The 13,946-nt window shown below is 37.0% G+C and overlaps 1 protein-coding gene across 1 annotated transcript in view; it reads right to left on the reverse strand.

The window, feature by feature from the left end:
* Positions 1-212: 212 nt before the first annotated feature.
* The window catches only part of FCHO2 (FCH and mu domain containing endocytic adaptor 2), a 123,745-nt gene continuing 110,011 nt past the window's right edge, over positions 213-13,946 (reverse strand). The window contains exons 23-26 of the mRNA XM_055555213.1: positions 6,631-6,830; positions 5,851-5,915; positions 2,906-3,070; positions 213-2,588 (exon numbers count right to left, since the gene is read on the reverse strand). Of these exons, the coding sequence (XP_055411188.1) occupies positions 2,566-2,588; positions 2,906-3,070; positions 5,851-5,915; positions 6,631-6,830 (453 nt within the window). The 3' untranslated portion in view covers positions 213-2,565. The remainder of the gene's footprint in view (positions 2,589-2,905; positions 3,071-5,850; positions 5,916-6,630; positions 6,831-13,946) is intronic.

Here is a 13,946-nt window from a genome sequence, read left to right on the forward strand (position 1 = left end):
AAAAATAATCCCTTGTTAAACAATTTCTACATTTTTGGGTTATATGCTAAATGAAGTTTTCCTATATAACCAATTAAAACTTAGTAAATGCCTGTCTAAATGGTGATACAAAGTTCAAAACCAATTATTCATTACTTACCAAGCTTGCCTTGTCATAATGTCTACGACATAGCTATTACTACTATCAACAAAAGTACAACACACAAACCAACTGATAAATTATATATTACATGTTTATTAAGGGTACAACTTTTATGTAAAATTTACATTTTTATGAAAAATCAAAAATATTTACAAAATATTGTAAGATTTGCATTGTTCTAATTACAACTCAAAGTAGTAAATAACAAATCTTAAAAACTCACATTTGTTAAGAGTTCTGTGTTTACAAATTCTTGGTTAAAGAGGCAGCTACAAAGTTTATCACTATACATAAGCAAGAACCAGCTTGCTAAAATACATTTTCCATTGAAAATCTATTGGTCTTTTTTTACACCATTAGTGGATTTTTAAATGAAAAAATCAATATAAACTCATATGGCTTCAAAATTGTAACCTGCACCCGATACAAATTTATGTACCAACACTTGGTATGAAGACTGGTAATTAAGAAAGTGCAGAAGTATAACCATTTCACTAGTTTGTACATTTTAAGGTAATACTTGATTAAAAACAAACATGGTGAGTATAATGGTGTCTATCCAATAATAAAATATTAACTTCCCAATAAAAGCAGTTTGCAAAGCAATTACAGTTAAGATTCCAGTAAGGGACTATAAATGAATTTAAAAGGGTACAATATGTTAGAAATTCTAATTCTGTCCACTATCTAGTCAAGATGAAAATTTTAGCAAATTGTCTTATGTATTGCTTTAGTCAAATCTAAATTTAGAATGGGGCTAACACTGAATATATTTAAAAAGCACATATTGTGTTATATATATATTGCTAATGAGTAGATTTTCTGCTGTATTTAATATAGCAGGATGTTACATAAATGTATAGAGGGAGGGATTTTACTTTCTGTAGAGCTTAGGAGAACAATTAGTGATTTTATATAAATTTACTATATATAACACAATTTATTACTTCTATGCAAAATGCAGGACACTGGTACTTATCCTTATAAATAAAATTCCCATTTGTAAATTATGAAACTGTGTCCAAAATATTTACTTCCTTCAATTAATCAGGATTTGTTATAAAGTTAGGGTTTTTACTATTTAATATTAGTAGTTTATTTTAAGAAACGCTTAACCCAATCCATCATTTCAAATAGTTTCCTCATTTTTAGCAGGTGGTGATAAGAAAAAGAACATAAAAACTGCCAATTTTTCCAAGTGTTGAAAATGCCAAAACTGATCTTTTCTAAAGTGTGTTCCTCACAAACTACTACAAACTCATGCTCACATCACATTCAGTAAATAAATATATAAATTTCCAATAATAAGAGTGAGGGGAAATGTTAAATTGAGAGTGAAAATGCCAGTTACCAATTTACCATTACGGTGTTGCAGAATTTTTTGATAAGGTTAAGATGGAACATCTGAAGGTAATCTTTTCCCCTGTAAACATACTCTGTTAGTTATATTTCTCTAGTGGCTACAGTGTAACACTAAAGAAGGGAGCCAGGGTTCTTAAGTATAAATTGTCCTCTAGTTATTCTGAATTCCCATTGCAATTGCAACCAAAGATTTTTACAAAAAATCGCAATTATCTTGTAAAAATTCTTGACTAAGATTCTGAATACAAAATCTGGACTGTGAGGAAAAAAGTGAGGCACATTAATGAACACAAACTGGATAGGCACATTTCTGGGTTTTGTTATTGTTTTAAAGGCACACATTATGCAATCCATATAAAAATAAATTAAATCTAACAGCATTAATTCATCAAAACAATCACAACTTCTATAAAGTTAACTGCAGAAGCAAATTTCTCTGCTGAGTTTTGCAAGCTTATTTTAAAACACATTGCACTTGAGGATTAAAAAAAATCATATAAAACACCATTTACACTTTATTAATGTTTATATGAGAATCAAATTATAAATTTTGCATACACCTTGGACTCTGGTCTGATTACTTTATGGCACATAACTCAATTTGATTGAGTGTTATCAACATTATCCCAAACTTAGAATTCACGTTCTGTTTGTATCCATTTAATATCAAACTTAAACGTTTTTAAAAGCTATCTCTGACTCTAAAAACTTATAGAAAGCTAAATTATCTTGTGCTTCCTCTCCTGAAATTTCAGGCCTCATATTATACTAAAAGCCCCTTTTTCAACATAGACACTGAAGATAAAATTTCCAGCCTATAAAAACTTCATTTTACTGAGAATCTGAATAAATGTGCTTCCTGAATATTGCAGTTGATCATTTACAGCGTTGAAAATCATTTCAGTGCTATTTTCTTCGGTGACTCACTTCAAAAGTGCAATTTAATGTTTGTAGTCAGCTCTTAAAGATATAATACAAGTCAGAATAGTGTTTGGAAAGAAAAATAATGCAGAACGGCAGGCTTGTACTACTCCCTTGAGCCAACCACTTTCCCAGGTCCATCAACAATCCGCCAGGTATCGTCCTGGAAAACACCAAGTAGACCTTTGCCATTATAATTTCAAATGAACTCAAAGGAGGACATTTCCACTGTGGTTACAGATACAAACCCCAGTTCCCATCTGCTGTTTATAGTACATTAGAATCAGATCACAGGTGTTCAGCTATACTGACCATGAGTACTCTCTCTCCCAGGTGTGTCTCTATCTGGCACTTTGTACCAAAGGTCAAAGGAAACATTTCCATGCCTTCAGACTATAAACTACTTGAGAGTCATTTAGTAACTATTAGAATATAAATGTTTCCCATGTACATGAAAAAGCTTGAAATCTCCCAACTTACCAGTGGCAAACCGCTTCTTTACTAAGGAAAGCCTGTAGCCAGCACCTACAAGCTCAGTATCCACTCCTGAGAGGGTGCTTCCCTCGCTGAGGAACTGCACTGCAAGTGTTGCGGGTTTACTGGGTCCTTCTGAAAGGTCAAATTTTGCTCTGAGGGACCCAGAACCTATAAGGAAGAGAACAAAGAATTTATACAGGATACTATTTCACACCAAAAAAGGCAAGTGGGCAAGTAGAAGCTAAAAAAAAGTCAATCCTATTCCAAATTCTTTAAACATATAAGTGAATCATTGTCCTGTTTTCAAATCAGATTTTAGTCAGTGAATCTGAATTTTCATTAAGCAATCTTAATCCATGCTTCTCCTTGACTTAACAACAGTCTTCAGAGGGATTTACTATTGACATTCCTACACTCTGTGTGTGTTGAAGTGAGTCAAAAGACAAGTAAGGCTGAGGACAGGAAGGAAGGAAGCCCTGGAAACAATGAATGGGCATTAAAGCGAAATAGAAATGACTGCTGAGTACCATGGGGCAGGAGAGGTAAAGAAGCTAAGATAGCTAAGACTGGGAAGAGCTGTATCAGTATTACCTCTGTATTCATCTTTCTTTTTAAAATCATGCCAAATATGTCTGAGGGGCTTTCTTTTCAATGTAACCATTTATTCCACATTCCTCAGTCTAATAGTCTGGCAGAAATAGTATATAATTATGAATATTATAAATTTATAATATTGTAAATTTATTATACAAAAGAAACTATCAAAAGCTATGGATGCAAAGCACATAAAATGTTGTGGGGATGATGGGGTCTGTTTCAGGAAAAGGTAACTACAGGTGCAGAGACCGGAGAGCTGACAGCACGATGCATTTAAGGTAACTACATCTATACCAGAAGATCAGGAGAACAGACGTGGGTGGAGCAAAGTGGCAGAAGATGATAGACTGGTAGCTGAGGAAAGCTCTAAGTATCTTTAAAGACCACAATAAGAAATAAACGTAGGGAGCCACCAAAGACAAGGAAGACAAAACATTTCAGGTAAGAATCTTAGAAGGGCAACAAGGTACAAGATGCAAGGTAGGGACACCACCTGAAAGTCAATAAAATGGTCTAGGACTCTAGGTGACAGGAAAAGTGTGTTTGAACTACACTGAGGGAAAGGAAAGAGGAGAATGAATTTGGAAAACATTCAGGAGTTGAAGTCAAAGGGTAAATAGGAGGAGAAGCCTAAGAGGGAGGGTTCCCAGGTTTCTGGTTTGAGGAAAGTAGACAGAATTGCTGGGTAGAAACAGTGACATTCTGTGATTCCCCGTGCAGAAACTGAACACCACAGAGAGAAACTTGAAAGAAAATATAACAAAGACCCATCCTATACTACTGCACCTGGTGGCACACAGATCAGTTGGGAAAGTGAGTTGCTGTCTAACTCTTAGCCCGTGTCCAAGTGCTCCTTAAAGTTTTAGTTTGTGATATGCAACTCAATTCTGTGAAAGTGCGACCACAGGCCAAGAGCAGCCACCAGGGCAAGCCTTAAACTTTAGAATATTTCCTGCTCCTCTCCGGAGCATAAAGCCAAAATAGAAACAGACTTCTACTTTATCGTATTCTAGTTTGGAGATCTCTTTTTAAAGGTTGACTAACCAAATCAGAACCACACTTGTAAGATGTGGTTCTACAAAGTCCTCACATAGTCACTCTGATACCTGAACAGCAGAGGGAAACTATAATTACAACACCCAGTTAGAAAATTTGTATCCTGTTTTTCAGAGAACAAATTCCCGTCTTGGCAAATATCTACAATAAGACTGTTTCATTAAATATGGGGAAAATATTAAAATATAAAAACCCTTTCTTCCTTGCTAACTGGTTGTACTTCCAGTTTCAACTAGGACTTTCAGTTTTATCTCCTAGTCATACAGCTAGAGTAAAAATCAGTACATTTGCCACTTGAACACAGGCAACCTTTAAGTACCAAATACAAACAAAGGAACCCGAGATTAGCTGGGTTAGGAGTGTGGTTCTCTAGTAGTAAAAGCCTAGTTCAGCACAGGAGGTGAACAATACAAGTATGTACCTGGTCTTTTATGCAGAAATACCTTTAAGAAAAACTACTGATGATATATTTTAATCACATGATGCTTAAAATGTTCAAAAGGAAAAAAGTGAGTAAAACTTGAAAAGCCAAAAAACTTACCTAATAGGAAAAGTTATTGGAGATTAATTAGGCATTCAAAAGAGATAGGAGAAGTCTCCTTTGATTAAGAGAAACTGCCATTAAAATGTTAAAGACTGTCCTGGGAATTATATTCTAAACTGAGTGAGAGGATACACTAGGAGTGACCAGCTGACTAGTAGAGACTTCTCCTCTGCACTGTGAGCACAAACGCAGACGTGGTGGGCGGAGGCTATTACCTTGCTTCTTCTTGAAATAATGATCACAGAATTAAAGGCTGTTAATAGTTTTAATAAGGGTATATGACCAAGGAAAGGTTCTCTTGAGAAAGAGTAGGCAAGATAGGCAAGGGGAGTTTTTAAAGCCTGAGAGCTTCTGTACTATTTCCGGGAGGCCAGGCAGACCCCATTAACAGAATGAACTAAACAGCATGTTAATTACTTTAATTAGTTATCAGTTTCAATTATCAGGTTTCCCAGATGTCTATAAATTAATAGGTATCTTCTCTTAATGTTAGCACATGAACATAAGGAATATTTACATAATATTTATAAAGTTATAGCAAAACATTTTCTCACAGAGAAAGCACATTCAATCTAGAAGAAAAAAATGTGTTCTGAATCTCAATTGGTCCATTCTTTAAGGTATTAACTTCCACCTAGTGGTCAGTTCTAGAACTGAAGGCATGAAATTCCAGGAGAAAATTTTCCATAAACATGCCTAAAAGATCCATTTTCAGTGCCATTATAAACAAAAAAACCATGCACACACTTACCTCCATTTTCTGATTTTTCTGAAATACCAGACAGTTTCCAAAAGGCTTTCATCTGTTCTGCATTCCTGGAAGAACAAGTATCTTCAGCTAATGTGTCTAGTATGATGCCTTCCTTGTACATGGATGAGCACGCCAGTAAATACATTTTAAATATTTCACTAGAACTAGTGCTAAATTTACTTTAGAATAGTATCACTGGTGAAAATGTGTTTATGAATAATATAAACAAAATACTATTATTTTTCTTAATAAGTAGATATTTACCAAATTATATAATTCTATTTCTGTTGATAAGAGAAAAGAAAACAATGTATAGGTGATCGAGTACCTTCATTACTCAAGGAAAATAGTTTTATTATTAAATGGTGAAGCAGATATAAACAAAGAGTCGTCAGAGTATATACTAACATTAATGGAGGAAGCAAGAGAGGCACACTAACCAGGTAGGTTTTCCTATAGATATGCTAGATACTATATTTAACTCTGTAAAATCATTATCTTTATTTTTAAATGAAAAAATAGTTTAGCGAAGTAATGTACTTGGAGGGTAAAGTTGTACTGAATCACTCAAGTCTGGGTGGGGACAGCAACCTTTGTTTATTCTGGGTTGAAGCTACTGGAGCTTGACTAGTAAAATCTACAATACATTTTATAACATGATTTCTATGTGAAAATACACTAAAAATTTTCAAACTTGTAAGACAGCTTTCTGAAATGAGGTCCTATACTGTGGGACTGCAGACAGAAATTTAGTAGGAATTCAGAAATCTACTTACTCACCATATTGCAGGGGGAAGGGACTGCATGTTCGTGACTCCGCCATCCACTGGTACCACCACCTGTATGTTGGAAAGCACGCTCGGCGCCACCATAGCTTCCGGGTTGTACTTATAATCCACTCTAAGATCCGTGGTGCCAGCGCTACATTTCCAGTATGTGGCAAGATTTAGAGGAGTGGACTGAATACCATTTGATGACACCTTTAAAGAGAGAAAAAAACAAACAACTGCCTTTGACCTACAAAGTAAACAAGTCATACTGACATATACATGAACACAAGAGATCACACATTCAAAAACAATAATGAGGGAGTTGTCTGTTGCTAGGCAGAGTGAAGCATGAAGCAGGCTCATCTCAAAGGTATAAGCATGACTCTCAAAGTGTAAACATGGGACTGTTTACATCAAAATTTCTGTGGTGCTTGTGGACAATGCATGTTCCTCTGGCTCCAAATGCAGAAAAACTGGAGGCATTGGTGATATCAGTGGTTACCACTGCTGCTGCTGCTGCTAAGTTGCTTCAGTCGTGTCCAACTCTGTGCGACCCCGTAGATGGCAGCCCAGCAGGCTCCCCTGTCCCTGGGATTCTCCAGGCAAGAGCGCTGCAGTGGGTTGCCATTTCCTTCTCCAATGCATGAAAGTGAAAAGTGCAAGGGAAGTTGCTCAGTTGTGTCCGACCCTCAGCGACCCCATGGACTGCAGCCTACCAGGCTCCTCCGTCCATGGGAGCTTCCAGGCAAGAGTACTGGAGTGGGTTGCCATTTCCTTCTCTGACCATTGCTGCCTTCCAAATGCAGAAAATCTGATTCAACAGGTACAGAGTACAGAAATCAGGGTGTTAACCACATGATTCTTATTAATGCAGGTAACGTTTGAGAATGTCAACATTCAACAGAAAATTCTAAGATTCTTCATAAGAATTTAGATTTAAAACAGAAAAACTGGGTCACCATGCAGTTCTGCAAGCCTGGAGTTGGAATACTCCAAACTTCAAATGAAATTTTAATCACAATGACTTACTCCTTTTGAATGAGACCTACTCTGATCATCCTGTTTAAATTTAACATGAAAACTCCATCTTCACTCTTCCATATCTTATTCTACAGACTTTGCTTTCTCCATAGCACAATATACATTATTTACTTATTATGTTTACTATCTCCCTATGCTACTCATAGCAATTAGCAAGCATTGAATAATACATACTTGCTGAATGAATGATAAAATGAATACCTGGAATAAACTTTAAGCCAACTTAAGTGGCAGTACTTTTTTATTCTTTTAAGTCTATTTCCTAGAAACATAAGTCATTTTTAATAGTTACCCTATTAAAAATTCAAACAAGACATAAAAATATGAAAATAGGAAACTTATCCCTTGGCACTTACTCCCCACTGTTAATCTCATGGTACATACACTTCCAGACTTCCTAGGGATGCAAATGAGATCTGTCTCATTCTTTGAAATGGCCATAATAATTAATTTAATCAATCTCTTCCTGTGGACATGTACTCGAGTGGTTTCCAAACAATGCTGAAGTGAATATCCTTTGTACCTTCCAACCCCATCTGTGTGATTTCAAAGAACTGATTTCTGGAACTGTTGAATTAAAGGTTACATCTACTCAACAATCTAATAGAGTTACCTTCTAAGAGGTTCTATTAACTTGTACTTCTGTTAACAAGTGGTCATTTCATGGCGAGAGGAGCCTGGAGGGCTCTAGTCCATAGGGTCGCAGGGTCAGGCATGAATGGGCATGCACACCCACACACACCTTTCCTACTACAGCAATCTTTCTCATTTTGGTCAATCTAATGAGAACTAAAAGGGGTATCTCATTGTTGTCTTAACAGTCATTGCTCTGATTACTACTGACATGGAGCATCTTTCTAAAAGTTATCTATTGAGTTATTCATCTTTTACTTGTAATTTAAAAGGATCCTTTGAAGTAAACCTTTTGATCTATTTTACATAATACTTTTCCCTCAGATTAGATACTGATGCTGTTTAAACAAATATAAACACACACAGATTCATTTCTTTCTGTCTCAAGTATCTTATTCGCTTATTGCATGTCATCTGGGTTTGTAGTATACTTAGGTCTTCCACACTTTAAGATTAAAACATGTAATAAACACACAGTACACATACATATATACCCATGGATATACATATATTCACCCATGCTTTTAGTGTTTTTTATGTCTTTATTTGGGCTTCCCTGGTAGCTCAGCTGGTAAAGAATCTGCCTGCAATGTGGGAGACCTGGGTTTGATCCCTGAGTTTGGATGATCCCCTGGAGAAGGGAACAGCTAACCACTCCTGGAGAATTCCATGGACTGACTGTATAGTCCATGGGGTCACCAAGAGTCAGGCACGACTGAGCAACTTTCACTTCATTTCACTTCATGGCTTGATTTATTATTATTAAACATTTGATACATGCAGATTTTATTTTGGTTTAAGGTATGAGCTGGGGATTTAGCCAAATTTTCCCCTCAAATCTCTAGTCTGTTGCCCCAATTTCACTTATTGAAAGCTTCATCATTTCCACATTGTCTTGAAATGCTACTATGTCATATAAGCAGTTTTCTGTTTATTCTTAGATCTATTTCTGGATACTCTCATCTGTTCCATTCATCTAGCCATCTATTGTTCTGCCAGTTCCAAACTATTTTAAATACTGTTGGCTTATAATGTTTTCCCATTAAAACTAAACAGTACTTTAGGTTACTTTTTAAAACATTTCTTAATTTTCCAAGCTTTATGCTTCTGAGAACTTAAAAATGATTGTCAGGTCTCCAGAATTCACCAAGTTTTTGATCAGGGTCACATTAAATTTATAAGCTAATTTAGAAACAGATTTTTACAACATAAGTATTCCTTTTTAAAGTATGCCTTTCTAACAATATTCAAGGCAGAAGAGATATGTTTCTTAGTTTGAAAAAAAAAATGTGTGTGTTCACTGTAGCCACAGGAAAGGGATGCTATAATAGATCTTTTTAAAAACAATTTTTAAGTATAAATGATATATTCGCTTCAGGTGTACAATGTGGTGATTTGATCTTTATATACATTGTGCAGTGACCACAAAGATCATCACAGTAAGTCTAGTTACTGGGTGTCACTATACGTATATACTACAAATTTTTTTCCTGTCCTGAGAACTTTTAAAATATACTCTTAGCAACTTGGAAACATGTAACCCAGAATTAACAACTTTGGTCACCATGCTGTGCATTACCTCCCATGACTTACTTATATCTACAAGTCTGTAATTTTTTACTCCCCAACCCCCCAACTTCATGCATTTCACCTATGCCTAGCCCCCTGTGCCCCAGCGGTCACCAATCTGTTCCCTGTGCCTATGAACTTGGTCTAGTTTGTTTGGTTTTATAGATTCCACATATAAGAAAGATCCTGCGATTTCTGTCTTCCTTTGCTTGACTCATTTCACTATTTTTTGCCAATACCATGTTTCGATTACTGTGTCATATGGTTTGAAATCATGGAGCGCAATGCCTGTAGCATTTTGTCCTTTCTCAAGATTGCTTTGGCTACTTGACCAAATCCATACAAATTTTGTGAATCCATACAAATTTCAGGATAGTTTATTCTATTTCTGGGGCTTTCCTGGTGGCTCAGTCAGTAAAGAATCTACCTGCTTTGTGGGAAACCTGGGTTGGGAAGATGCCCTGGAGGAGGGCATGGCAACCCACTCTAGTATTCTTGCCTGAAGAACCCCCAAGGACAGGTGGGCTACAGTCCACGGGGTCACAAAGAGTCAGACATGACTCAGCAACTAAGCACATTCTATTTCTGTGAAAAAATGCCACTGAAATTTTAATAGGTATTACATTACATCCGTTTGGGTAGTATGGATATTTTAACAATTTTAGTTCTTTCACCAATGAGCATGGATTAGCTTTTCATTTAGTTTTGTCTTTTGTCACTATCTTCTAGTTCTCAGTGTACACGTATTTCATCTCCTTAGTTAAATTTATCTCCAAGTATTTTATTCTTTTGATTATTTTTTTAATTTCCTCTTCTAGTTTATTATTAGCGTACAGAAACACAACAGATATATTTTGGATTCTGCAACATCACTGAATTCATTTATTATTCAGTATTTATTCTAAGTTTTGTTTTGAAGGAGTCTAAAGGTTTTCTACATATATTATGTGATTGGCAAAGAGTGATAAAACTGGATGCCTTTCCTTTTTCTTCCCCAATTGATTTGGCTAGAACTTTTATCACTGAATAAAATAGTTAAGAGTGGGCCTCCTTGTCTTATACCTGCTCTTAGAGGAAAAGCTTTCAGATTTCCACCACTGAGCCTGATGCTAGCTGTAGGCTTGTCATATATAGCATTTATTATGGTGAGGCACACTGCCTCTATACCCACTGCATTGGGAGTTTTTAACCATAAATAGATGTTAAATCTTGTCAAATTCTTTTTCTGTAATCCACTGAGATGAGCATATGATTTTCATCTTCCTTTTCTTAATGTTGTATATTATGTTGATTGACTTCTGGATGTAAAACCATCCCTGCACCCCTAGAATATATCCCACTTGATCATGCTGTATGACCTTTTTAATGTATTACTTAGTATGCTATTATTTTGTTGAAGATTTTTACATCTATATTCATCAGGGATGCTGCTGCTGCTGCTGCTGCTGCTAAGTCGCTTCACTCGTGTCCGACTCTGTGCGACCCCATAGATGGCAGCCCACCAGGCTCCCCCGTCCCTGGGATTCTCCAGGCAAGAACACTGGAGTGGGTTGCCATTTCCTTCTCCAATGCATGAAAGTGAAAAGTGAAAGTGAAGTTGCTCAGTCAGTCGTGTGTGACTCTTAGCAACCCCATGGACTGCAGCCTACCAGGCTCCTCCATCCATGGGATTTTCCAGGCAAGAGTACTGGACTGGGGTGCCATTGCCTTCTCCGATTCATTAGGGATATCAGCCTGTAATTTTTTTCTTGTTCTGTCCTTATCTGGTTTTGGTATCCGGGTAATGCTGGTCTTATAAAATGAGTTTGGAAGTCTTTCCTCTTTTTTTTTTTTGGAAGAGTTTGAGAAGTTCAGTTCAGTTGCTGAGTCATGTCCAACTCTTTGCGATGCCATGGACTGTAGCACACCAGGCCTCCCTGTCTATCACCAACTCCTGGAGCTTGCTCAAACTCATGTCCATCGAGTCAGTGATCCCATCCAACCATCTCATCCTCTGTTGTCCCCTTCTCCTCCTGCCTTCAATCTTTTCCAGCATCAGGGTTTTTTCCAATGTCAGTTCTTCACATCAGGTGGCAAAGTACTGGAGCTTCAGCATCAGTCCTTCCAATGAATATTCAGGACTGATCTCCTTTAGGATTGACTGGTTTGATCTCCTTGCAGTCCAAGGGACTCTCAAGAGTCTTCTCCAACACCACAAAGCATCAATTCAAAAGCATCAATTCTTCGGTGCTCAGCTTTCTTTATGGTCCAACTTTCACATCCATGTATGACTACTGGAAAAACCACAGCTTTGACCAGATGGACCTTTGTTGGCAAAGTAATGTCTCTGCTTTTTAATACACTGTCTAGGTTGGTCATGAGCAAGAGTCTTTTAATTTCATGGTTGCAGTCACCATCTGCAGTGATTTTGGAGCCCCCAAAAATAGCCTCTCACTGTTTCCATTGTTTCCCACCTATTTGCCAGGAAGTGATGCGACCAGACGCCATGATCTTAGTTTTCTGAATGTTGAGTTTTAAGCCAACTTTTTCATTCTCTTCTTTCACTTTCATCAAGAAGCTCTTTAGTTCTTCTTCGCTTTCTGCCATAAGGGTGGTGTCATCTGCATATCTCAGGTTATTGATATTTCTCCCAGCAATCTTGATTCCAGCTTGTGCTTCATCCAGCCTGGCATTTTGCATGATGTGCTCTGCATATAAACTAAATAAGCAGGGTGACAATATACAGCCTTGACGTACTCCTTTCCCTATTTGGAACCAGTCTATTGTTTCGTGTCCAGTTCTAATTATTGCTTCTTGACCCACATACAGATTTCTCAGGAGGTAGGTAAGGTGACCCAATATTCCCATCTCTTGAAGAATTTTCCACAGTTTGTTGTGATCCACACAGTCAAAGCCTTTGGTGTTGTCAATAAAGCAGAAGTACATGTTTTTTGGGAACTCTCTTGCTTTTTCGTTGATTCAATGGATGCTGGCAATTTGATCTGGTTCCTCTGCCTTTTCTAAATCCAGCTTGAACATCTGGAAGTTCACGGTTTATGAACTCTGAAGCCTGGCTTGGAGAATTTTGAGCATTACTTTACTAGCGTGTGAGATGAGTGCAACTGTATGGTAGTTTGAACATTCTTTGCCATTGCCTTTCTTTGGGATTGGAATGAAAACTGACTTTTTCCAGTCCTGTAGCCACTTCTGAGTTTTCCAAATTTGCTGGCATACTGAGTGCAGCACTTTCACAGCATCATCTTTCAGGATTTCAAATAGCTCATTTGGAATTCCATCACCTCAACTACCTTTGTTTGTAGTGATGCTTCCTAAGGCCCATTTGACTTTGCACTCCAGGATGTCTGGCTCTAGGTTGGTGATCACACCATCGTGATTATCTGGGTCATGAAGATCTTTTTTGTATAGTGTATTTTCTGTGTATTCTTCCCACCTCTTAACATCTTCTGCTTCTGTCAGGTCCATTCTATTTCTGTCCTTTATTGTGCCCATCTTTGCATGAAATGTTCCCTTGGTATCTCTAATTTTCCTGAAGAGATCTCCAGTCTTTCCCATTCTATTGTTCTTTGCATTGATCACGAGGAAGGCTTTCTTATCTCTCCTTGCTATTCTTTGGAACTCTGCATTCAAATGGGTGTATCTTTCCTATTCTCTTTGTCTTTACCTTCTCTTCTTTTCTCAGCTATTTGTAAAGCCTCCTCAGACAACCATTTTGCCATTTTGCATTTCTTTTTCTTGGGGATGGTCTTGATCATGCCTCCTGTACAATGTCACGAACCTGCGTCCATAGTTCTTCAGGCGCTCTATCTATCAGATCTAATCCCTGACATCTATTTGGAATCAGTTTGAGAAGAACTGGTATTAATTCTTTTAATGCTTGGCAGAATCTGGCAGTGAAACTATATGGTCCTGGACTTTTGTTTGTTGGGAGGGTTCTGATTATGGATTCATATCTCCTTGCTAGGAACTGATCTATTCATATTTCTACTTTATGATTCAGTACTGGAAAGCTGGCTGGATGTTCCTATCAATTTATCTATTTCTTATAGGTTGTTCAATTTGTTGACATATGATTGTTCATAGTAG

Source organism: Bubalus kerabau, chromosome 18 (genome assembly GCF_029407905.1).
Source record: "Bubalus kerabau isolate K-KA32 ecotype Philippines breed swamp buffalo chromosome 18, PCC_UOA_SB_1v2, whole genome shotgun sequence".
Lineage (NCBI taxonomy): Eukaryota > Metazoa > Chordata > Mammalia > Artiodactyla > Bovidae > Bubalus > Bubalus kerabau.